This window comes from Strix uralensis, chromosome 8 (assembly GCF_047716275.1).
Source record: "Strix uralensis isolate ZFMK-TIS-50842 chromosome 8, bStrUra1, whole genome shotgun sequence".
Lineage (NCBI taxonomy): Eukaryota > Metazoa > Chordata > Aves > Strigiformes > Strigidae > Strix > Strix uralensis.
This window is the reverse complement of record NC_133979.1, coordinates 10,800,897-10,827,271: the sequence shown is the minus strand read 5'-3', so window position 1 is coordinate 10,827,271 and position 26,375 is coordinate 10,800,897. Positions and strand designations below refer to the sequence as shown.

The window sequence follows — 26,375 nt, the reverse complement described above, 5'->3', positions numbered from 1 at the left end:
CAATGAAGACAGTTGCTGCCACTAGAACTACCTTTTTTTTTTTTTTTTTAAGACGTGTAGGAGCAGAACTTTGATAAGCTTCTGGAGTCAGCTCAGATAAGCTGAAGGACAATACTGACAATGCCATTAAAATTTGCATCTGTTCTCCCACTGGAAAACTAGTCAGGCATAGATATGTAGTGTTCACCTACATCTGGCTACTGCATACCACAAACCCCATTTGAGAAGCCACATTCAGTTTCCACTATAACATTGATAATGATACAGCATGACTGGTATCTGAGTAAACACTGCCCTTGAGATCAGAACCCTATGTTTTCCAAATTACAATTATAGTATCGCTCCCCTAAAACAAGGGTTGTCAAATTATATGAAAAGAAAATAGAAACTGTAATGAATAAATGCACTTTTTCCCATGAATAGTTGTCTCACTCATAGAATGGCAGTGCTGCTCTTGCAAAGTAGACTAAACTAAGCAGCCTATAGGTTATTGGTGCTCCCCCTTCATTATTAAAAGATTTTGTAACAAAGCATTGTTACAGTTGGTCTCAGCACATGAGGCAAGGAAGAGTAATATTCTTGAAAAAGATGGTTGGATCGAGTTATAAACATGGTTGGTCATATTTGGGCCTAACAGAGGCTTCAAAAAGGTAAGCTTTCATATAGCTTTAAGACACTTATTCTATTAGCTGCTCATAAATAGACAGAGCCCATTCTACATTAGTAAGCCTACTTTAAACTTGTGGTTTTCTTCATAACCCACACAAATGAAACTAACCTCTAATTTGTAGTTGAGCCAAATATCTTTGCTGACATCTGTGTCTGAAATCCCAGTGGAACACTCTTACTGATTTTCATCCAACTGTGACAAAATGTATTCAGTGATTACACATTTTATCATCAACACAACTGATAATATATCCCAGATCTACAGAGAAAAAGACATTACTTAGTCCTACTTATTAGAAGTGAGGATACATAGGTAGTTATGCTTTAGGTACTCCGGTAACTTTTGCAGTCAATTAACACCCTCCGTTCAAAAACTTAATTTATGGCAGTTAACAACTTTTTGCAGACCTGAACAGATGTCATTAAATAAAAACTAAATTCAATCCAGTAACCTATTTCCTTGTCTTTTCAGACAGCAAGACCCACAGCAAGAACAAACATGTGAGTGAACCACTGACAGTCAATTTCCTCATGTCAGAACCAGCATATGATGCTGCTGTGGCCATAATTCTCTAAATTAATCCTGATTAGAAAATTTAGAAGCTACTATGATAGCTATATGTGACTGCAGGTTCCAGATTTGTCTTTAGACACTGGAAGTTATTTAGTTGCACCAAGTATTACTTGCCACATATAAAGCCTACCTTATGCCAGTGATACATTTTGTTATGCATTTATACATGCCAGCAGAAGGAAAAAGTTTTAGGTAACAGGAGTCACGCTGCTGGTTGTCACCACTGTTGCTCCTGTATTAGCTGTACTGCTCTAAGGCATGCTTTGCAAGGCTGGCAGAACCAAATCCCTGCTTCCACCGCTCTATTTAGGAAAACTGTCCCACATCTATGTTTAGGATGGATTAAAAGATAGCAATCCCTTGTTGCCTGACCCTGCCTCTGCTGAAGTTGGGGGAAACTCATGTGTGAGAGAGGCATCAACTTTATTATTACTTTTGAACTTTTGAGCAAGCCTTCTAGCAGAGAGGCTTCAGGATCTGCTCTGAGCATCCATTTACACCTACAACCCCGGACAGAAAACACGGGCATACTGATAAGCTGGTGCAGGTGCACTGAGGCCTGACAGAAGCTACGGCTGCGCTGCAGGCTGCCTGCCATCGCAGGATTTTATTTCTGCATTATTATTGGGCAACGCTAAGGTGGGTATTAAGACAGCCTGCCAAGATAAATTAAAGGTCTGCTGGCCCGTAACAAGAAACAGTATCCCCAGCCTTGACTTAGAGGTTACGGGTGACACTGTACATTATGTTCACCTTGCTTTTGTCTTCTGCCTGAAGTTCAGACACACTAAAATGTAATCACCAGCAGTCATGCGTGATTTGAGACACTTGGCTCCTGGTATCAGTAGATGCCCAGTCCTGCAGCATAAAGACCAACCAGGGATCTCTTCATGCAAGTTCCGTGAACAAAAGATCGTGCTGCCTCCTTTGGCAGCGGGGACACTCGCTGCATATTGTTAGTTTGTGCGCTGCTGAGAAAACATATTGCCACTATTCAGCTGCTCAGGAACTCCAGCCATCATGCACGGGAATGCTATACTGAAATCCTTCACAAATTTTTGTTGGAAGCAGGCCAAATGGAGTTGTGGTTGTTAACGGGTTCAAATGCAGTGACTTTATCCCAAGGCATGCTGAGTGTTTAAGCCTTCCAAATAAATATCTCCAAAGTCCCCTTAGGGATGACTTATCATCCCAGACCAGAAAATGCTTTTCCACCCCACCTCTAGATGAGGAAAAAGGAGACCACCTCTGCCACACTCTCCCTTGCCCTGCAATTTAAAAGTTATAGTTCTATGAAATCAGAACATACACATGGGGGTCATCCCATGCATCATTTCCAACTCTGGCCTTTCTAGTTTAAAAAAATGAAAGATAAAGTTAGTGAACGCTTCAGGGATCAGCTTATAGCATTAAGTCCTCTTGCTAACTGGTGTTTGGACTGTGCAGAGCCTTGATCCCTGACAATAGGGCTTCTTCAATGATGGAAATACTAGCATTATTAATGACAGAAGCTGTTTCTTAATGTAAACTTCATAAGGCTGCATGGCTGAATTCCTGCAGAAATACTGGAAAGTTGTTTTCTGACCAGTTCAGTTAGGCCAGCCCCTTTAAGCAGCCTCCTCACACTAAGCCATTCAAGAGGCTTTATTTTTTTTTAATAAAAAAAACTCACACCAGTTGTTTTAAGTCACCTACAACGGAACTCGAATTTTTGTTCACTTGAATACAGATACTAACCTCATGAATAGTTAAAAATCAAAAGCATTTACAAGAAAGATATCCTTTGAAATTCACATAAGCAAACAGATTTGACTGAACTTTATGCTTTCAGGAGTAGCATCTAAAAATAGGTAGTGTCAGCTACGCAGGAATTTAATGAGTAGCGGCCAGTATCATGCATCTGAGATCTGTCCAATTTTTAAAGCATCAGAGTTAACAGAGGAAGTGAGTACAGGTCCTTGAGATCCCAAAATCTCAGAATGATCACCTCCTCCTCTTAATTAAAGAGCCACATACCTATGGAGAGAAAAAAAAAAAGCTCAGTGCTGAAACAAAGAGACTAAACCACACTTGGAGACACAATCCTCAATTCAAGCAGATTGAAAAGCGCATTTTGAAAGTCTAACAGTACGTGCCACACAAGATACCACTTAGAAGCGGTTATTTCCTATCAATGTCTCTGCAGACTAAGATTTTTGATGCATATTTTACTGTACCTTCTGGCTGTACAGAACAGAGACCTGAGAACATAAAGGCCCTTCAATTACCTTACTGCTCTCAGCCTATCAGACTCTTACAGGTTAGATACGGTTTCACCAGTACCCATTTATGCTTACTTTAATTCATTACCAAAGAAAGTCTCAACCTCTTCTCCTTGTAAGCCTTCCCTCACTCTTCAGACACAAAAGAAAGTTTCTGTCCTGTCTAAAAACTTCAGGCAAGTGAGGGACAACGCATTTCTCCATCTTCAGCACTGGCAATCCATGGGGGAAAAAAAAAAAAAAAAGTTGCACCAAAGCCTTTGAACAAGGCTATTAAGCGCTATCAAAGTAACAGTGCCTCCAGGGATGGATTCCAGCCTGTTCCCAAGTATTATCCCCCCTGCACCGAAATCCAGCGACAACACACACCTCATCTGTCAATGCTGGAAGGGAGCTGGCGAGAAAACAGTCTCAGAGACTGTAAAAGCGATTAAACTGGAACTGAATGGAGGTAGGTAAATCACTACCATCAAAGTGTTACAGGCACATAAAGGCACACAGGTGAAGAGGCTAATAAAAACGCTCCTCTAGAAGTGAATACAGCCGAAATATACGGTTTTCAATAAAGGCTTAAAAAAAAGGAGACTCAGGAGAGGGGCTGCAAGCAGCTCTCCTCCTGCCTCCTTCCACCTCTCAAAAGGCGCCATAAATCGCAGTTATCCCCCCACACCCCCAAAAAACAGTATTAAAACACTTTTGCCCAGGAAACAACGGGATCAAGTCCCTGGAAAGTTTATGCAAAGTTTAACTACAGATTTATTTTTTTTTTTTCTTTTCCCTCCCCCTCTGCAGATTTCCCTTCCTTTTCCAAACGGAAAAGTCTTCAAGGAGGAGGGAGGACGGGCAGGGGAGAGAAGGCAGGAATGAAAGGCAGCCCCGACCCGCTGCGAGGGGTGCACAGGCAGGCGCACAGGCTTCGGCTCCCTACCTGGAGGGTCCATTTCAATGTAAAAGATCAGCTCAGTGGAATAGGGCATCATCACTTCCCTCCAGTCCGTGTCATCGCGGTCCATATCCCACACCGTGTTGTACATCGCGACAGTCAAGTCCCGGCAGGTTTATAAATAAGAGATTGGCTTTCTCGGCTTTTAATGGAGGGAGAAAAAAAAAAAGGGGGAGTGGGGGGAAGCCGAGAAGAATCCACCCCGCTCTAAAATAACACTTCTAGCAAAAAAGAAAAATGATTTTTAAAAATCGTAAAATTAAACTTAATTAAAAAAAAAAAACCACCACAGAAGCTACCTCAGCAGCTGCCCTGCAGGAACTAAGACAGGTAGTTATATATAAAATACATAGAGAGAGTGCTTCTTTTTGTTTAAAAAGACACCTTTCCACAGAGAAGCCACTTTCCTGATTTCTCTCTAAAAATCGCCATTTTCGGGGTATTTTTAAAACACCGGTCTGAAAGCAAAACAAAACCCCCACACAAAAGGGGAGGGAGGGTGGGAACAAGCGGAGAAAAAGGGGAGATTTCGGTCTCTGGATGAATTCTTTCCGCCGGCGGAGGAGAAAGGAGAGGGCGGCGGGCAACAATAACGGCGGGCGCGGAGCCCGAGCGGGCGGGCAGCGCTGGGGGCCGCTCGGCCCGCGGTCCCCGCCGGCTCGGTTCAGCTCAGCTCAGCGCTGGGCGGGCAGCCCGCGGCGGCGTCGCCCGCCGTGCCTCGCTGGCAGCCCCGCGCGGTGCAGGCGGCGGCCCCGGGCGGCTCCGGCAGGTCGCAGCCCCGGGCTCTCTGCGGCGCGGCCGGCCCCGCTAGGTTTCATTTTAAGAGGCTCTGAGGGGCCCAACCGTCGCCAACCGCCTCTTGCCGAGGACCAGGCCACGCCCCCCGGGCGCCGCGCGGGAGGGGTCGCCGGGGCGGGGCTTCGCGCCGGCTTTTTAACCCCTTCGAGAAGGACGGAACGGGGGGGGACACAGTGCGAGCGGGCGGTTCCACGAGGCAGAGGAGGGGGGGGCAAAAAAAGCAGAAGGGGGAAACGTCCGTCTTGACGCCGGCGGGACGTGCCCGGAGAGGAAGCTCGGCACGAAACAAAAACCTATTTCCCCACTTTCCTAAGTTTTACCCGGCTCCCTTTCGCCACTGCGGCCGCCTCTCTCGCCCCCCCAGCGACCGCCCCCCCCCCGTCTGAGGAGAGCAGGGGAGGTGGTAGGTCCCTCGCTGGCCTGACGCCAAGGGGCTGCTGCGGCGGAGCACGCGCGGGGGGCGGGGGGAGTCGAGCCCCGTTGCCAGAGCTGCTGCCTTTGTCTGAGGGAGCAGCGAGCGCCGGGATTGGCAGAGGGGCCCAGGCGTTCCACCCAATCAGCGGGCGGCGGAGCCGGCCGGCTCGATGGCGATTGGTCGGCAGCCCCGGTTACTAAGCGGGACAAAGAAAGGCGAGCGCTGAGGCGGAGAGGGGGGACGGGGCTGAGGGGGCGCGGGGGCACCGCCGGCCCCGCACCCCCGGCCCGGGCAGCCCCCGGGCTGGGCCGTGCGGCCCCCGCTACAGCCGGCCCCAGCGCTACCGGTGGGGGAACGCCCCCAACCCACACCGACGGGGCGGGGGGCTGCACCCCCTCGGGCCGGTGCTCCTCAGCGCCGGGCCTACCTGCTAACCTCCAGCCAGGGCCGGCCCCCCCCTTCGGGGATGGGGTCTGTAGGAGAGAGCGCGGAGGCCCAGGCCCCGGAGGCCCTGTGCAGGTAGAGCCACTGTCCCCATCTCCGGCTGCGGCCTGGGCTGGCCAACCCCAGCGCACCACCTCCCAGCAGCCTGCCCTGCTGCTGCTGTCAGAAACGTGGGCTCTCTGCCCCTGCTTCACTTCTGTAGGTCCCTGGCAGCTGCTTGCTGAGCATTCCAAATAATAACCTGAGCGTTTCAGAGGGCATCATAACCATCCGCTAACGAGAGTGTGACCCCGGGCAAACCCAGCACTCTTTCTAGGGACATAACCAGGAGAAGGACCAAACCGAATGGCTGCCTCTCACAAGCTTTGGGATAAGTCTGAGCTGCAAACACACCCAGAACTGAACCTCAGCCTGATGGCCAGACCCTGAGCCCACAGCCCACAAGCACCGGCGGGAGGTAGAAATGCAGCCAGCTCGGCAGCCAGCTTTGGTCTTAGCACAGCAAAGCATCCTTAAAGAAAGGCAAAATGACAGCTGTTGAGAAATTAAGGAAAAGTCCTTTCTGCAGACTTCCAGCCAGTGTCACAGACACAAGGAGGGACAAGCACCTTGATCTACTGTGGAGATGTCAGGGAACATTAGAAAACCCAGCACTGAAGTTGTCTGCTCTATTTGCACTTTAAAGCATGGAAGAGTTACGAATAATTTCTCCTGACACCAGGTAGAAAGATCCTGAAAACACTTCTGGCTTAGGTGAACTGAAAGATGACTGCAACACTAATAACTGAAAGGTTATACCCAACGTAAGAATATGTGGGAAGAGCTGGGCGCAGAGCATCTGAAGTTTGCTGATGTATCACAACTTCCATGACAAGCAATTGAGAGCAGTGCTGCTCCAGTAATGGAGCTCCTTGAGTGATGGACAACTGCAGAGGAGCACAGGGCTTTGATTCACATAACTCACTGTAGATAAATTAATTTTATATCCCCATCCACAAACTCCGATTAAGCCATGATAACCAGATACGATTCCTTTTTCTAATTTTTACATTAAATTTCTCAGGCCGATGCAATATATCAGCTTGAGCTTGCTCAAAGTGAAACGCCCCTCCTGAAGCACACCCCCTCCAAGTGAAATTTAAGTTGGTACCGTGGGTACAAACCATCTGCTGCCCACCGACTGTGCGTGGGGCAGGGCTGCAGAGCAGTCCTGCAAGGGTTGGGCAATGGGTGCAGGTGGAGATGCGGACATCTCTTTGCAGACCCCACAGTGCTGAGAAATGGGGCTGCCATCCCTACCACAGCCCCCAAACCTGGATTAGCAGCTCTGGAGGGGGGAGGAAGGAGGGAGGGAGGCTTGGGTTGAAATTCATTTTCCCCCTTCCTGCACCTCATTATAAGTTCCACCCACATAAGACCTAATTACTTGGCTTTTACACTGGCAAAGTGGATTTCGTCCTTGCTGTTTCCCATGGTGGTTGCCTTCATTTTCATGGCGGCACTGATGGTTACAGCTTATTGATGTTTTCACTTTAGTGATTTAAAGCAGAATACATTTTGTTATTAGCACTGGTTTCTTTCATTGCTACTTTAATCAAAGATGCAATTTAAGGCAAAGGATTGTGTGTAATGGTAAACAGTAGGATAATGCCTTGAGAGAACAGAATATTAATGTGTTTTTATTTCTCAAAACTGTGCTTATAATATATCCGGGATTACTTGACTCCCAAAATGCATGCATGGGGTGCTCCCTTTCCTGCCACAGCACCTGCCTTGCAATAGGTGAGTGGTTGTGTGCATGTGCATGCCGGGGAGGGGGAGAGGGAGGCACATGTGCTGCCTTACACACTGCAAAATCCCCTCTGCCTGCGCATCTCTCCTCCACGGGCACAAAGTTGGAGCATCCAGTATCACAGCAGTGCCCTTGGAGAACAGAAACAAAACTGGGAGCACACTGAGCACTCAGGATGCTCAAGGTCTGACTGAGCGCTAGATCACCCAAAGTTGGGAAAAGCTACATTCAAACATGGAAATAAAATAATGGTGATAATGATAATGCTTGAGCTCGAGAAAGGGTGCCCCATGCTAAGGCTGAAAGGCAAGAAGTGAGCACAGCGTCTGCTGCCTCCCCGATGTCCCCACATCGACAGCCATGCATTCACTCGCTTTCATTTCCTTGGATCTGACAATTTGCATTTCAAGGCAAGATTAAATATTGAAGTTTTGAGCGCTTCCATGTGCTTCAGGAGGAGCCGAACGGACCCACGCTGGAACAGGCTGAACACAGAAAAGCCATTTGTGCCAAACTGCTTGGTTTCCTCTTTGCCGAGCCATGATAATGTGATATCCGACAGCTGAATGTAGGCCACAACAGGCTTTTATAGTTGGAGGGGTGGAGGAGGGAGGGGGACTGAATCCACAGTGCTGCCAGCCAAACGCACTAAAATGATGAGAGATTTTTGGGGCAGGCTGGAGGTTCCTGGCCACTCCCAAGCTCCAGATATTAGCTTCACCATTAGCACGAGCTCAGGGCCTGCTGGAAGGGAGTTTGTAGAAGGTAGAGCTGTGTTCGCCTCGGAAAGGACAACTCCTTGGCTGGCAGTAAATGCTCACAAAATTACTAGCCTTGCGCTGCACAGACACTGGGATTTGTGGAGTATCTGCCGTAATTGGTGGCCAGCTTCCCAGGGGGCAGCCACATCTTGCAAGTAACAGCATGAGAACAACCAGTTGTGGTAGTTTGGTTTAGTTAACGGATTATTCCTGCCTGTTTCTCACCTCCTGGTGATGAGGAGATGAGGGAAGGCAGGAGGGTTGGTCTTCCTTGGCTCAGATGCTGCCTCTGGGGTCTCAGTGTGGCTCAGTTGCTGTAAGCTAAACCTGAGGCTTGCTGGCAGGAGAAGGGGTCATGGGAAAGACAGGGGTTCATCCTGTCTTCCTGAGCCATCTTTCCCTTGAACTGTACAATCTGATCCCCAAAAATACCCCAGGACCATAAAATGTTTGCCACCAGCTTAAAAGTATTAACCCCTGCAAGGGTGAAGTAGCATCAGTTTCACTCCCCACATCCTCCTGCACCTTCATGTGAAATGTAATGGGCGCTTTTAACAAGGACTGCGCTGCCGCCTCTGTGCTTTAGAGTCATTTTATGTCCTAATAGGCTGCAAAACAGTTGCCTCGCTCCACCCCAGATGCAGCCGCATTTCTGTGGTGAGGGAAAAACTCTGGCAAGTGTGCTGAAGTTGGGTGCTTTGGTTTGAAAATTATACATTGCATTAAAAACCTGTATTAAAGAATAATATGCGGTCTGCAAGAACATTCAAATGAAACACTTCAACGTTAGGAAGTGTCTTATTTACAGCTGTCGGAGCAGCTCAGGCCCTCTTCCCTCCCATGTCCACACAACAAGGAAAGAGGTTGAAATAGGGGCTCACGTACGTAAAGGTTGTAGCACAGTGCATGCACACGGGGTTGAACTTGCGAGGAATCATACATTAGGCATTTCCTAACTTAAAAGCACTTGGCTTCCCACTGTAAACAAAATTCTTTTAACATAGGAAATAACATTACAAAAAAAAAGAATAAGATCTTTTAAATAAATGTCTACAATGTAGGTTATTGCAGCTGGACCTAAAGTATTCCTCGGCAGGGTTTGGACTGGCCTGTCCTCACTGCTCCAGAGATTTCTGCCCCCAAAATTGCCGGGAGTAACGGTCGGGGCCGGAAGTGGAAAGCTGCTCTCTTTCGAGGGGAGAGGAGGTGTGTGTGGCTTTTGCAGCCAGGCAGCGGATGCCAACCCCGTACTCTGCCCAAAGGGTGCCTGGGGAGGGGTGTGCAAGGGGGTGGGCACAGGGGGGGTGAGGGAAAGGACACGCCGTGCTGAGCTGTGCTGAATTGCTGCTTTGGCAGACAGCACCGGGCCAGCTCTTTAGAAAGTTCACGTTCAGTTATTGTTTTGACAGGCTGCCAAAGTTTTCCTGAAGAATGCAGGCAGCAGAAGGGAAATGGCGATTTTCAAACTTTTTTTTTATAACTCAGCCAAACCAGAATGGAATTTCATGGGAAAAACGAAAGGTACATCTCTAGCCTCGGGGCAACGTCGCTGCCAAATTTCAGAGGCTGGCTGCGAACAATGGAGGTGTCAGAGCATCTCCAAAGCAGAGCACACTTGCACGCACTCACACGTGCTTGTGCGCACTCACACTCACACACACATGCTCTCACCCTACACCCAACCCCCCAGAGGACTGACATTAACCCATGGCGCTTAAAAAACCAAAGGAAGTATCCGTGGTGTAAAAGCAGAAGACAAAGCCGGTTTGCAGCTGATGAAAGGTTTGTGGCTTGGCGTTGGGAGGACGCTTAGGTCCTCTCCCCACCCCGATCCTGGCTGGCAGCCAGCTGTGCATGGTGCTTCAGGGACCCCACAGCCATGGGGGGGCCCCCCTCTTTCTCCCCACACACTCTTCACTATGTCAGTCCCAGAGCCGTGGGGTCTTTTTGCAGGTCTTCCTACCCCTAGGAAGGGCAGGAGGTTGCAAGCTCCCCTCCTTCTCCTCCACAGAGGTGCCAGAGCAGCCGGTGAGCTGGGCTCCGGCACTGCGGCACCCCGGGGTCTGCAGGGCCGTGGAACCGGGCGAGGGAGCTGCCAGTTACCTTATATTTTCCAGTACACTAATTTCTCTTGTCATCTTGCCAGTGACAAACAGAGAGAGTTAAACAGAGCAATCCATTAAAGAAGCAGCCTGACAGACCGATTGTTAAGGGTTTCAGCGATCCCCATTTACACTGGCTTGAAAAAAATTTCGCCTCGAGCAGCTCCAATTACAGAATTATCGGACCACACTCCGGTCCCTTTGTGCACTTCACATCTCTGTCATCGTTCCAGGCCTCTCTCTATTTAATCGCTTGGAAATGGTGAGCAAAATGGAAGGAGACTTGTAACAAGTTCAGAGAAATTAGAGTGGAAAAAAGAGGGAGAAAAAAGTCCCCCCCGCCCAGTTCTAATATCCTAAACCAGGACATTTTTGAAATGTAACACTGTAAAGGAATTTAAAATATTTTTCACTTCCTCTATTCATTGCTTTAATGCACTGGAACTACTTGCTCAGATTTTTTTTTTCCCAAGGAATGTACAATAACCACTTTGTAAATTCCTCAGGTCTGATTTTAAGAAGAACTGTAGAACTTTATTCATGGAGGAAAGAAATAATCCCCAAACCTTCCTGCAATAACTTTCTTTTTAATAAACATGGCAGTGCATGTTTTGATCACAGCCAGTGATGCAAGCAGCAGGAAGAGGAAATCAATGGCATGTCTAGGAAAAGCAAGGTCTCGTCCCTGCTCTGCTGCCATCCCACTTGCTGACCTTCAGGCTGAATTGCCAGCATCGGTTTGAAGGTGGCACTGTTCCCGGTAGGAGGAATTCTGGAAAAACCAGATGAGTGGTCACTTCTGCAAAGGCAAAGTTTGAACTCTGTACATTTGTTATTATTATGAAAAAAACAAACCCAATACACTGTTTTTCCTGCCCTAGGATGCAAAGCTGATGGGTTCCCTAACCCTTCAGCTGTGGCTGAGCCAGGCACTGTCACCTATGATGCATCAGCCACGTGATGTGGATGTTATGACCCCAACCAAACATGATCTCATTTTTTTATCTTCCAGCAAACTCTCCTGTTCCTGGCTTCCCGAACGATTTTATAATCCCATAGCTAGTGTTATCCTAGTACTAGTACCCTCGTACATCCATAACATGCTACCCCACGGTAAGAAAATGCCCCCCTTTTCTTGCAACAGAGATTTATCTAGTTTCACAGGGAGGATAAGTGAGCAAAGCCATCCCTGTGTACTGCTGGGGGGAGGCTGAGATCAAGCTCCAGTGCTAACGCATGAGTGAATGCTGGCTTCACTCTGGCCCTAAACAGAAGGAAGTTTCTCACTGGTGAGTCCCCAGTTCTGCCATGGGCCTCCCTTGTGCCTGTCCCTTTCCCTGGGATGTGGTGGAGCTGACCCATCACTCTTCGGGTCCAGGGAACTTCGGTGCAACGCATCTATACTCAGAACTCTGTCCAGCTACAGCAATGGAGGCTCCCACCCAAGGTTTAAGTGGAGGTCGAAAGTGGGAGAAAAACCCCATAACAACCTAGGGAGCTCTTGCGAGTATTGAAAAGTCATCTCATTTCTTATTAATCTCTTAGGCCAAGAATTCAAACGTCGGCAGTGTGTTGGCTGGGGTTGTTTTCCTTGCAGTTATCCACATGCAATTCATGCCTTGGAAAATGACCCATTTACCATCATGCATTGTTGCTTAGCTACACGCGCTTTCCCTCTAAGTTTTCCCAAATGGAAACATGGCTCTATTTGCTTTGGAGATCATTTTCCCTGGCTTTCTTTGCTTTACAGTAAATAAGTGCAAGAAGAACAGCCTCTGAACGCTAAGCAGGGAAATAAAACAAACAGAACTGTGTAGGGCGATCATTTAAAAACCAGCACAGGCGATGCCTTCCTCATCAAGCCAAGGTGATGGGCAGGGAGGGCTTGAGCAAAGACAGCTTTCAGATCAGCTTCAAGACCTTTTTTTGTCTGTCTTTCGCATTAAGGTTCTTTCCCTGCTGAAGATTTCAAAACCCAAAGGGGGAATTTTGTTGAATAACACTGGTTCCCAAGACAAGAATATTAATTTTCTGGAGGGCAGGTGGACTTTAAGGCACCAAGAACTCACTCCATGTCTCTGTTGCCACGCTTGCCTTGTGCAGTCCTAGGCATCCTCTAGAAACATGCAGGAAAACACCTCCCTCATCCCTCCAAACCACCACACCACTTTGCATCGCCAGATGAGACTTTATCACCATCAAACCCCAAAATTTCACAGATTCACTAAGTCCCAGCTGCAGTGGCATAGCTGTCGGTGGACACATGCTGGCAGATCAGCCACCGCAGCATGAAGTTCAGCTTCCCAGCACACCAGGTAAATCCTTCGGCCATTTGCTGGAAGCCTGAGCCCATCAGTGCCTATGCTGCACAGATGTCCTCCAAACGTGCAACAAATCCAGAGCATTTGGAAGGCATCAGCTTTACTGCCCGTGCAGAGAGGGACTGTGCAGCACATGTGCAGCGCGTCCCCCGCCTCCCGGGAACGTTGGTCTTGCTAAGCATGTGCCTTAGGGCTGAGCTGTGCTGGCACAGTGCTTGCGTCCAGGATTTCCAGATGTCCAGCAGTTCTTTTGTTCCTCAAGGATCAGACAAAACTTGCAACATCTTCATAATTTACGAAGGACAAAACTTTTGGGTAAAAAGGTGACCGGGTCTCTCTCACAACACACAGGTTAGTAGAGAACAAAGTGCAAACCCTTTTATTTCTCAGTGCCAGGAACACGGGCTGGATGTGAGCTCTTTGCAGAGCGTAGGCAAAGCCGGCAGCTGCCGAAGCACTGGGTGCCTGCAGCTTCCAAGAGGAGTGGGACACCCCAAAGGGTGAGCTCTCGCCCTGCCTTCTGCTGACAAAGCATAAAATGTGTATTGTCTCCGAAAAGGGGAGAGACAAAGTAAATAGCGTGATACTGATTACGGGGCCAACATACTGATCTAAGGTTTAATACAACAGTTTCCAGGCCAAGAACCTGCCAGAAAGTGAAGAGGGATATTGTACCTATGCAAATCCTGGCCAGTGGGTTAACACATCCTGAACACTGTGTGCTCTGTGAGAGCTGCCAACACCTGAAGAAGCCACCTTTACTGCCCCGCCGCTTGGAAGCTCTTATCTCACTTTGACCAAACATACATAATACAACTTTGTTTTATGTGATACCTCCCAGATGAACAGCCTCTTAAAAGTGCTCTGAGGAATTAAATGAGAGAAAACAGTAGGAGAGGGAGAGGCAGGGGAAGAAGAGAAGATCTTGCTGCTGCCCTACAGGAGGCAAAGTTGGTGGGTACTAAAACCACTAAATAAGGAGTTAGGAGCAATGTCAGACTGAAAGAAGCAAACGGGTGGCCAGGTGCCCTGCCACCAGAGGCACCCCAAGACAGTGGCTCGGTCCCAAAGCAAGTATCCACTTCACTGTCCCCTCTGTCCCTACAGCAAGGATGGGGATGGTGTTGCCAGCAGATGCTGTCCGGGTCTGTGGTGCTCTGGCTAACCTGCCCTACCACCACACACACCAAGCTCAGGCACATCATCCTCTTGCTTATGGCACGGCCCCGTGGCCCTGTCTCCCTGCAGCGGGTGTGTTTCAGCACAGGCATTTTGCGGAGCCCTGCATGTGATGGGATCAGCCAACGTGTCTTCTCCTTCCCTTTGGTGTTGCATTCCTGCAACTGAGGCCAAAGTCTGCTTCTTGCACTTGCCTCTTGTCTCTGTGGTTGATGGGGATATGCCAGATCTCTCTTGCACTGGGCAAAGGGGTAGACACCTGCTTTTAGGACACATGAGAGTCTCCTAGCCGGAGCCACGGGCTCCTGCTGCAGGCAGTGGCAGGCAGCGGGGCATGGCTGTGCAGAAGGCAGCAGGAGGACCAGCACAGCCATGCTTAAGGGACTGCAGAGCTCGGTGCCACCATGTTGTCAGAGGGGAGACAGCATGGATGGCCAAGAGCTGCATCTGTCACACCAGCTCACTGCAGGCTGGACACCCGCCTTACGTCCTGGAGCTGAATCAGGCCAAGGGCAGTTTTCATGAATGGAAATCCCTCTGGTTTTATTGTCTTTGAAAGCCTGGAAACACCTGCCTCTTGCTCAGAGAAAGGGCAGACAGGCAGGATAAGGGTCTGGCAGCACCGCCCCTTCATCCCGCTTCCTTCCTGGACACCCTTTGGGGCCCAGCCCCACCGGCACCCGGTGCCCCCCATGGTTGGTTTGGAGTTGGCCCTGTGAAAATCAAACATCAAAAGGGCTCTTTCAGCAAGGGCTATTTCCACATCAAATGACTACCTCCAGTCCTGAGCCATTGGGGAGAGAGCTCTTCATAAAAGGAGAGGGAAAATTAATATTATTTTTCAAAAGTATAATGGGAGGTTTCCACTCCCCAAGCACTCCAGAGTTGGTTTTTGCACAAAGCCAGAATAATTCCAACCCCAAAGAAAGAGAAAAAGAAAAAAACATCAGAGGGAGTTACAAATGCCTGAAAAAACGATTGGTCTGAATAGAAATGTTCACATCACCATCATTTTGGGGGCTGGAGGGGGCTGCCGCTGGGACACCCTGACTTTTCCGTGAGGATGCGTGTCCTCCATCCTCACTTGGAGCAGCAGGGTTGTTCTGGATGCCTGCTCCAGCACAGGGAGCACGGGGAGGTGGGGAGAGCCAGAGATGGGCTGTCAGAGTTGCAAACTGCTGGGAGGGGGAAGGAGAGGACAAAGGGTGGAGAAGATGCTGGTAGCACCCTCTTGGGCAAGTGGACCAGGGGAAAGCCTGCTGCCAGGTGCAACCCTCCTGTGGCTCCATGGAGAGAAAGGCAGCACAAATCCAGCCCAGCAACTGGCCAGCAGTGTGCCTGGACCATGGCATGGGTCTGCCTTGGAAAGGCACCTGCAGCCTCAACATCTTCCTCTTAGAAACATGCCATAGCATCATGGGCGAACCACATCCCAGCAGCCTCGACAGCTAGTTTCTGCTCTGTGGGCATGAGCCGTTGGGCCAGACGGGTGCATAAACAATTATTTGATCACTTCCACTGCAGGAACCAACTTGAAAAATACCTCCAATTCACAAGCTTGCAGCATGCTTCTGAAAAAACAGACTAGGAGCAAGCTCCCACCCTGGAAAATCCCTTGCCTATGTCTGCTTTGCATCCTTTCCCGTGCTGGGAAGGGTTGGGACAAATGCAGAAGACGCCGTGGGGCTGGCAGAGCTACTCTGGGGCAATGTCCCTGGGCTTCTGGGTCAGGGGTGGCAGGGCTTAGCGTCTGGGAGTTGGTCTGTCCTTGGGTGACTTAGTGCCTTGCTTGCTTTCTGCTTCTTGGTCATTCAACAGATAGGGCTGAATCTTTCACCAACACCTACCTCACCTTCCTCTGGACCTCGGGGTGCAAATGTGGAGTGAGGTGTGGAACAGTCCTTGCAGCCCCAAGCCTCACAGTCACCGGTGACATGAGACCCTCAGTGGTTTTCACTTAACAAGTGGGTAGGCAGAAAATCCTTGTGGATAATGGAGAGAAAAATGCAAAACCCAAGGGCTCAGAGAAACTCTTCTGGTTAAGCCAAATCTTGCTTTTTCCCAATGCTTGGAGTTACCCATCCATGAAGAGGGCTGGAGCAGACATCTTCACCATGTAAATCCCACTTAAGCCCTTAAATAAATGCTTGAGTGGCCCTTCAGGTTCATCTGCTGGCCACTGCAGGGGCAAAGATTTCACATTCACCCAAGAAAGCAGAAAAATCCCCTTGTCTCTCCACCGGAGATTGCAGTTGATGGCTGGAGGGCAGCCATGGGAGAAAGAAGCAGCAAGAGGGTGGCCAGGCAGCGGTTTTTGGGACCATACTGGCATGTACCGAATGCCCCAGTACCCGTCCTTGCCGGCTTTCCTGCACACCCAGAGCCAAAGCAAGGGGGGTTGACGGCAGATGTAGCTCCTTTCCCCGAGACATCGGCTGCCTCCGGGAAGGTGGGGAAGCCCTGGGAAAGCAGCTTCGTGCGGATGACAGGGGCTGACGTGCAGCGGGTCAGTGCTGGGAAAGCCAAGGGCTGCGCTGGAAACGGGAGACGCCTGCGGCAGATGATTGTGCCAGTAGGATACGGCTGGTTTGCTGCCTGTGGGACTTCAAATGCTCAGCCCAAAACAACTTACTCAGATTTACTGTAAGCGGCAGCCAGGCCATCTATAGCTTGTGGTGAACATACCAGCCCTGCCTGCAGAAAGGGCCGCGGGAGCCAAGCTGGCCCCTTGCCCGGCAGGCTGGAGGAGAGGAGCGGGGGGGCTCTGCAGTCCTGTCTGCCCGCCCCGGCCCGCAGGAACAGCGTTTCCCAGAGTTTGCTGCTGTTTGGTTGGGTGAAGGCATTGAAATTTGGTGGGCTGCTTGCTAGGGAGGCAGCGGACAAGGAATACAAGTGGTGAAACAGGTGTGGGCTCCTGGGTGTGTTTAACACACAGATACACACACATGTGCACACACACACATGCACACACACCGGACCCTGCTCACCCCACTCCGTACTGGCTGGAAACCCCTGGCTGGGGCTGGTTCTCACTATTTCTGCAGTACTCATCTAACTCTGGAGCCCATGGAGTTGCACCCACAGGCACCAGCCCTGCCAGGGCTGAGCAGGGGAGAGGGGCATGCATGGTGGTACATACCCCCTCCTGCCTGCAAACCTGTTTCTCTCCATAGCCAGGTCCTGCTGTTCACATCCTGATGGCGCAGAACCACTTGCTACCTCATAACCTGGAAACACAATTGTTTGCCTCTGGTCTGTCCCCCCTCATTTGCGTGCTGGACCTCTTGGGGCACACTCACCTGGGACTGGGTCGTGAGTGGGAGGAGGAGCTGGAGCAGGGGTGTTGCTACAGGGATGGGATGCTGGGCTGTGGCCATGGAGCTTGTCATTAGGGATGGCTAATTTTCTGCTCACATTAGGGCTAGGTCACCATAAATTTGGGTCTGCCAGTGAGGAAGGAAACCTGCCTTGCCCTTCTGACCTGTGGTACTGCAATGGCCCCCCTTCCCCTCCTGCTCCTGCAGTGTGCAGTGCTGTTCCAAGGGGAAATTCAGGCAGTTTTTCCCCTGGGAGGAGGCTTTGGGGAAGCCAGTGGCTGGCAGGCATGGCAGAGCACAACCAGAGTTTCTGAGATTCAGAAACACTGTGTAGGTTCAGACAGGAGGGTCCCACCACTGCCCGTGGGCACCATCGCTCAGCCCTGTGCCAAGCAGCAGCTGACAAAGTGTGGCAGAGGCAGGAGCCCTGCACTTTGACTAGGAAAGCAACAATCCTAAGAGGATCTGTCTTCATCACCCAAAAGCTGTGGTGACCAAATCATACTTCCTTGTTCTCCAGCAATAACCCCCATCCCAGCATGGAGCTGGTTGCAAAGTGTCCTCATGTACCTGGTGACATCTGTGGAGCTCACCCACCGCAGGGGACAAACACAGGAGGTGGGCTTGAAACCTGCCTAGATGCCTTCAAGGTGCTAGGGGCACCTTTAATGTAGGATTTCAGGTGATTTCTGGAAGCTGGCATACAGGAGGCTGAAGGATACCACTGACGGGGACCTGCGCCTGCCACCGGAGCCCTACACACACTGTCCCCACCGGGACCCCACAGCCGGAGCAGCTGATTGCCCCAAGACACATCCTGAAGGGCAGCAAACCTCTCGGTGGGTCTGAGACCCACTGGGGGCCAATGTCCTGCCCCGTCAGTGCAGCTGCGGGTTCCGCCGCAGCCAGGGCCGTTGTGGCCGCTCGCCCCGCCGCTGCTGACCGCTGCAGCCTGGCACCCGCAGCTCGGCGCAGGCCCCAGCACCAAGTTCGGAAACATATGAGGTGGATTTTCTCTTTCCAGGTGCTTTCTGCCACCCAGCTTAACACTGGATGGTGACGCTGTGAACATTAACCCTGGATGGAGCGCTTACAGCTGCTGCCATGCCCTGGGGAGTCCCCCACCCCCCCATACTGGTTCCACTGCAGCGGCACAGGAGCAGCTGGCTGTGCCAGCAAAGGAAAGGCAGGGAAAGCCCCGACTGTGACAGAAACCGCTTGAACAGCTCAGCAAAGGCACGCAGAGGCCAGGCTGGGCGCTGCTGGCTGGCAGCCGCTCCACCCCGGGGCTTCTGGGGCCTCGGCTGAGCCGGGAAACCCCCCGGCTGCACCCGCCTTCCGGCCTTTGTGCGAGGAGCCGGTGCCGGGGCGGTGGTGGTGGCATGGTGGCCATCGGTGTCACCCTGGCCTGGGCTGCGCTGGAGGCTCACACCCCTCTCTGCTCCCTGGGAGGTGCTGCTGGATGGAGGGAGAGCGCGCGAAGTCTGGCTGAGGGGACTCGCCGTCCCCTCCTGTGCAGCCATGCCGGGAGGGAAATATCTGGCACTGCCGGGTTCCCAGAAGTCAGGGGAGGTTTCGGCCCTGGCTCTGCTGTCTCGGCTCACGCTTCCTTCCCGGCTCAGTCTGCAGACCTGGCACTCGGGGCTTAGCGCTGGCGACGCAGGGTGAGACCGAGGGTGTGCAGTCCTTCGGGCCAGACCCTGTGGAGCAGAGCCGGGCTCGTGCCAGCGCCAGCGGCTGCTCCAGCCCTTCTCCTGGCCCCTTTCCCATCTGGGCCGTCTTTTCTGGCAGATTGCACTAGCGGGCTGTGGGCTGCCACAGAGATGCTTGTGCTGGCCACACTGTCAGAGCCATGTGCTGCCCGACACCAGCCAGCTCGGTGACATCAGCACACGCTGCATCGTACCCCTGTGCCCCAAAGACTCCCACCAAAATCCCTTAATGGGGCACTGCGGCCCCTGGCAGTGGCGCGAGGTCCCTGTGCCGTGGGGTGCCATAGCGGTGTGCTGCAGGGCCAAGGGCTGGGACTTTTGTCTCTCCCCGCCCTGGCGTGGAGGTAAAGCATCCTGTGAGGAAATACTCATAAAGGGATGGACCCTGCTTGCATGCAGCCACAGTGCTGGTACCTACCGGCAGGCATCGGTGCCCTGGGCTCTGAGGACCGATGGGCCTGATCCAGCACAGGCGATGGAGGATATGGCTGCTCTGAGGTGGGGTGGGGGAGTCAGGGGAGCCAGGGGACACTGGTCACGGGTGTTGTGAGCACGGCTGTATCCTGCAGCAGCCTCCTCCCCCCGCCTGCCCCAGCCACCCAGCGCCGGCTGCGGATGTTTTCTGTTCTTGCAAGAAATCCAGCTGAAAACAAGAGGGCCTGCGCCTGCCAGGTGGCTCCTTCAGAGCTCTCTCTTCTGCTCTGCATTTAAACAGCAGTGATTTTTGATTGGAAATGTCCAAATTTTTGCTTTGCACAGGCTCTGATTTTGAAGCCACCAGCACTGAGCTCCCAGGGACCAAGGGGCTCTTGGCACCTACCCCTCTACTGCCTGTCCTGCCTGTGGGACTGGCTTGCCAGAAAAAAATTGAGTCTGGGGCTAAAACATCCAGCTCAAACCTGGTGTGTCTGGGGAGGAGCACTGACCCTGGCCCCCACAGCCTTTCAGCACTAGCTCGGGCTTAACTCTCTCCTCTGTGGGAAGAGTTCAAGCCTTCCAGTTAAATCCGGGAAGGAGTTAGCAAGTCTTTGTGGCAGGCGGATTAGAGGCAGAGGTAAATGCTTCTGCTAAATGTAATCTGGCTGGTTAAAAGCTCAGCTCAGTCTCTATCCCAGCATTGTCTTTGCTTCTTATAAATATAGGAGACACTTATGCAAACGGGTTTTTCCTTTTGCCTATTTAGAGACCCAAGAGATTGGGGAGACCCTGTCACCCTCCTCCTCCTCTCCCCAGGGTGTCATTAGGGTTTATTATCATCCCCTCTCAGTGCCCTCGTGTCTCTGGGATGGGTTTGGCACTGGCAGCCTCTGATCCTGCGGGTGCAGCAGGAGGAGGATTACAGCTCACGGGGCCGTGGGTCAGGGCAGGTGAAGGCAGCAGAAGCTCCCGGCATTGGGGAAATGGGGCTGGGGGCAGAGCCAGGGCCCTCTTTCACCCCACAAGCCAGGGGTTCCTCCACTTCCATGCCTTGGGGAGCCCCCATGGATGGGATGGGGCAGGGGTTTCAGGGAATGAGACCTGGGAGGCTGGGGGCTCTGATCACTGTGAAGCATATAGGAACCCAAAACAAATTAAAAAAAATAATAACTATATAAAAATAGGTAACAGTTACCTAGTTCTCTCTAAAAAACTTTATTCCAGAGCTGGTGGCACTAAGGCAGGTGCAGGAGGGTGGCTTCACCTGTGACCCCTCCTGCCCTGGCCATCCCATGCTGCCATCCATGGCAGGAGCATCCCTGGGGGCCCTGTCCCCACCGTCCTCTGCAGGTGACAGAGGAGTCACCGGGGAAGGATAACCAGCACCTGTGCACTGGCCCCAGGAGCTTGTAAGTGCCCTGGAGAGGGTCTCTTTTCCCAAGGACTGGAGGGTGTGCAGATGACCTCTCCCTGGGGATTATGGCCAGAGTGGAGGACTCTTGCAGGGAGCACGAGGCAGGCAGGGATCAGGGGTTTACCAGGGATTAAGGTATTTTCCATGCATTTAAACTAGTCATCATGAATCCAGAGCTATCTAGGAATGAGTGACCCGGAGCACAGCACCCAGGGGACAGGGGAGAAGTAGGGGGGAGAAGCTAATACCTGCCCTGGTCCCCCCCTCAAAGCTTGCAGGGGGCAGGGAGAAGATGCTCACAGGCTTGGAAGCCTCCAAAGCCCCAGGGATGATCTGTGGGACTTGATTTGGGGAGAGACGAACATGTGCTGCACAACTCTCGTGCGATGCATGCTGGTGGAGGAGAGGTTGGGGGGCTTGGGGGACACAGCAGCAAGTCCCAGGGGGAGAGCAGAGTGCTGTGCCCTCTCTGGGGCCAGGACAGAGTGGTCCATCCCAGGAGGCATGGGGGCTGGGTGGCTCCAGAGCTTGTTAACCTTAATCCTCCTTGGGATTAATGCTCAGGGGAGCTGGGGACAGTGTTTAAACCTGCAGGAGTGAGCCCTCATGTTGAGCGCAGCACTGCAGCAGGGTCGGGGGGACAGAGGGCACAGGTTAAGGGCAAGGAGAGGAACAGGCAGTCCTGTGGCCTAATCTGTCATATGGCCTCGAATTTTGTGGGCATGTTCCTGGGTCCTGCTCTCCCTGAGAGCAAAGGGATGGGCAGAGTGATGGCCAGCTCCATGCCAGGGTCATGTCTGGCCATGCTGCCCAGCTCCAAGAGGCTGCTGCTGGGTCTGGCTCTGCAGGGCCACTATGGGCTGAACCCCTTGGGATCAGAGCAGCCTAGAGGTGCCAGCCCAAAATGGACACTGTCTGCTCTTGGAAGGATGCTCTTCTGGGGGAATGCCTGCCTGGGATGAAGTCTCTGGGATAAAATCCCTTTCTCGGGCTGAGCTGGCTTCCCTGGGGCTGAGCTTTCAGCCTGGCTCAGAGGAGAGGTGTGAGGATGCTCAGGGATGCTCAGACAGCACATGCTCCTACCCACACCAGGCTGATCCCAGACTCCAGCAGAGGACCTTCTAGCTTGTGGCATTAGGAGCCACCCCCCTCTGCAGCCACTGGCCATGCTGTGATGCTTGCAAGCCCACGCAGGGACAGAGCAGCCTGCCTGCCATCCCTGCAGAACAGGCTGCCTGTCCTCAGAGCAGCCCCAACCCTAGCACCCATGCAAAGCAAGTACCAAGAGCCGCATGCAACCCACGTCCTAGCCTGCCAGGGACCCCATGCCGGGTCCCCAGCCCCAGCTGAGCTGCAAATGCCACATGGATGCCCTCAGAGGAAGCTCCCATCTCTTTGCAGTGTGGGTGTAGTTCCCTTGTGGGCATGCCCTGGTCTGAGCTGTTTTGCCAGGCAGCTGGCTTTGGCATGAAGGTGCCACTGAGTTACACCAATGTCCCCCGGACCCCGAGCACCAAGTACACCTCCTTCACCTCTCTGCAGGCTTGGCCCCTCATGGGAATCCCCTGCCCTGCACCTAATCCAGCCCGTAGCTCTGTGCTCTGGGGCTGGCACCACCCAAACCTGCCGCCTCTCCCAGGGAGATGCCACAGGACATTGTCACCCATCCTGATGCAGCTAGTGGCACCTTGAGCGCCTCTTCAGTGGGGCGGGGTAGGCCTTGCAGGGACTTCGGGTGCCATGTGCTTGTCCCCTGGGGCAGCAAGACAGAATGGGATGTGCTGTCCTAAGTGGCATCTTAACTAGATCTGATCCAGTCTTGCAAAGCCACAGCGCCTTCAATTCCCTTAGCACTCCAAATCTGCTACTGTGCATCTAAGCGGATTATTTTAAATACCCCATGATGGACTGCTCCTTTGTAATATAATCCAGCCTCGTGTGTCCCATTCCCCTCCTATTTGCTGTGATTTAGCTGCAGCTGTGACAGCTAGAAACCTCCCCAGCTCCCCCTGCTCCCTAGGAAATGTCCCCCTTGTACCAGACCCTTCTCCAAATTTTTCTTTGCCCTGTGCAGCTGGATCCTGGGGATGGTCCCATTGCTTTCACACACCCCTAGCAGGCAGCCTTTGACATCTTGGGGTGAGCACTGGCCATGGGATGTGCTGCTCCACAGCTGCTTCATCTGCACCCAGAGCTGAGCTCCTGCACTGACATTGTCCCCACCCGCACCTTGGAGCCAGATCCTACCTTGGGTGCTTTCATTCAGAGGGGGATCATGCAGGAGCCCTTTTGGGTGGGTTTTACTGGTTTTCAGGCCTCTTGCTCGAGCTGACTGGCTCTGAGCCATGCCATGAAGTCAGCCAAGTGAGAAAGCATCCTGCCTCCCACTCCGGCTGGAAAGGGGGGTTTGGGGAGGGTGGGGGTCGGCATGGAGCCCACCCAGCCCTGCTCTCGGCAATGGCAAAGAAGCCGCCGCTTTTTCCAAGCGCTTCCCTTTGGGGCTTGTCTGATTAATGAGGGCTTGTTATTTCCAAACTGTTTGAAATCGTGTTTATTTTATCTGCCGCCGGATTCCTCTGACTCAGGGCTCATCGTTAACTGCCAAAGATGAGTGACAGATCCCGCTAATTACAGCTAATGATGGCCTTAAAGGATCTCTGCGCGTGCACGTGTGTTTGTGTGCACACATGCCAAGGGCCATTTATAATTTAAAGTGGGGAGAGTCGTTAGCATAAAACATGCCCGGATTAATTGCAGAGAGCAGCCTCTCCAGGGAGGATGCTCACCGAGAGGTTGTGGTTTCAAGTCCTGGATGCTGAGGATGGTACAGGCTGTGCCGGCAGCAACAGAGTGGTCCCGAGCTGGGTGTCAGCCTGGGGGACATCAATTCAAAGCCACCACATAGGAAATGTTTGGCGCAGAGCCATGGAGCAGCCGGTGGGGACTAGGGGACCCTGACATGTGGCACAGGCATGACTGGCTCAGAGCTGTGTGGGCATGGGTGCTGACACCCACCCCCTGGCAGAGCTATGTGGGGTGTTTTCCAGCTGAGAGGAGCACCGTGCCCAGGAGACCCAGTTGTCCCACAGCTTCTGTGGGAACAGGCAGCGGGAACACTGGGAGGTGCTTTTTATGACCTCCCTGAGGACAAAGTAGCTGCAGGAGCACAACCCCTTACTAGATATCACTAGATATCACCTAGGGGACTGGGCTTAGCAGTGACCCTGCCCTGGGGAGAGCTCTCCCCACTTTTATCCTGGGTGATCCAACCCTGGTGATGACTTCTTTGCTTTTACTTTTCTCCCTGTGAGAGAAAGAGGGAGGATGGAGAAGATGAGGCTTTCCCCTCCCCTGGGCTGGAGGATGCAGCATGAGGAGCAGTGGCTGCAGGAGCTCACTGCAACCACCCCGGTGAGGGGACAGGCAGGCAGCAGCTCAGGCAGAGCAGGCATGTCCCATGGAAGGGCTGACTGGGGAACTTCCATGACCAGCACAGTGGGGTTTGTTCCAAGCCCTTCCCTAAACCAGCTCTCCACTTGTCCGGGCTGACTTTCCCCCACCCCTGCAAAGAGGGTGCACAGGGACAGACCCATGTGTCCCCTGGCTCTATCTCCTCTCCCTTCTCCTCAGGGTCTGAGCAATGCCCTCTCCCCTTTCCCAGCCCTGCTGACACAGGTCGTAGAAGAGGCATCCAGAAGGAAACCAAAAGCTGTTCCAGATGGCAAAAGGCTCAGCAGAGCAGAACAACTGCTCCCCAGCCCTTATCTTTCTGCAAACCAAATCCACCCTTCTTGGAAAAAAGTAATTCAAGCTCCTCGGTCTTCCACAGAGCTGGCGAGCGGGAAGAGTGAAGTGCCGGCGCCGGCTCCCTGGGGAGGGGAAGCGCCATCCTGCAAAGTGCTTCTATATCGGTGTCTGCCATGAGAAGGTCTAAATTGGAAATGATGGCAGCAGCAAGCATCGGGATGCCGAGATGGACTCTGGGGCCAGTGAGAAGGGATTTCAGGGGCTGGATGTGCTCGTCATGGGGGGATGCCTGCCAGCGCAGGACACTGCAGTTCTAATCCCACTAAAAGCTGGGAGGAAATGACTTGGATGAGGGCTTTTGGCTTTCTCACTGAAAAGACCAGATTCAGGTCAAGCCTGATGGCTCGTGAATTTGTCTTGGATCTTTTGAATTGTTCTGGACCCCAAAACACTCAGGTTTCTCTTTCTGAAACACTCCAGATGTTTCAATTTAAGGCTCTTGCAGAAACAGCTGTTGGAGGCTGCGGAGCAGAGCTCCCCTCAGAAATGTGCAACCACTCGACAGTTATGGCTGCTCCCGAAACAGCCCTTCCCCATAGCTTTAAATCCCAGTATAGCAGGGTCAGGAGGCAACAGCAGAGATGCTCTGGAGAAACCACAGACTGGGAGTGGGAGGCACGGGCATTGGAGTGAGAGGAGTGCCAGCAATGCTGGGCGCCTGCTTCAGCAGCTCAGCACCACCTTGCTGTGGACCGAGAGCTCTGGCAGTGTTGGTGACCTTGGGGACATCAGTCTGGGCAGTCCATGTCTGTGGTACATGGAGCCGTACAGCCCATGGGAAATGGGTGGCTTTGAGGCTGCAGGGTGACTTTGGGGTGTGCAGAGCTGAATGGTCTCTTCCAAGCCAAAGTGCGATGTTTTTCCTCCTGTGCCATGGCTGGGGAAGGTCAGAGCCATCCGAGATGTGAGGTGCCTGACAGGGCAGGCCACCGTGAGGTCCTGGGTCTGGGCACCACGCTGCAATCTGCTTGCTCAGCGGCACGCTGAGCCCTCCCCAAATAACTGCCGCAATCACTGTCACCCAGTGAAAGAGCCCAGTTGCAAAGAAAACAGGGAAGCAGCTGAAAAAATAAAGGCACTGCCATGGCACTGTGCATGCCAGGTTGGGATTGTGGTGGAATTTGAGATGGTGCCGAAGCACGGCCCCGGATGCTCCTCCCACCCCAAGGCAGGAAGGGCCAAAGCAAGATGGAGAAATTAGGGGTGCCAGAGGCCAGTGGAAGGGCACCCTGCTGACAGCACTGAGGATGGGCAGCCAGGACTTGTGGGTCCTCCAGGTACTTGGGAAGAGCAGAGGATGCTTAGCAAGGATGCTGCAGCCACGTCTGTGTGGTGTGAGGTCAAATGGTCTAGCCCCAGCCCCGTGTCTCCTGGGGACGATGTGGTGGCAGGCTGCTCAGTGAGATGCCAGCCTCTGTGGGTACCCCAGCTCCTTCATCACCTGCACCC

General features: G+C 52.3%; 1 protein-coding gene across 2 annotated transcripts in view; it reads right to left on the bottom strand.

Annotated features, from left to right (window-relative positions):
• The window catches only part of PIK3R3 (phosphoinositide-3-kinase regulatory subunit 3), an 81,731-nt gene that overhangs the window by 27,994 nt on the left and 27,362 nt on the right, over positions 1–26,375 (bottom strand). The window contains exon 1 of one of the 2 annotated variants that reach the window (XM_074876148.1): positions 4,433–5,244. The exons of the other annotated variant lie outside the window; for it this stretch is intronic. Coding sequence (XP_074732249.1) covers positions 4,433–4,538 — 106 coding nt within the window. The 5' untranslated portion in view covers positions 4,539–5,244. Of the gene's footprint in view, positions 1–4,432; positions 5,245–26,375 lie in introns of those variants that run through there. 2 annotated transcript variants of the gene reach the window in all.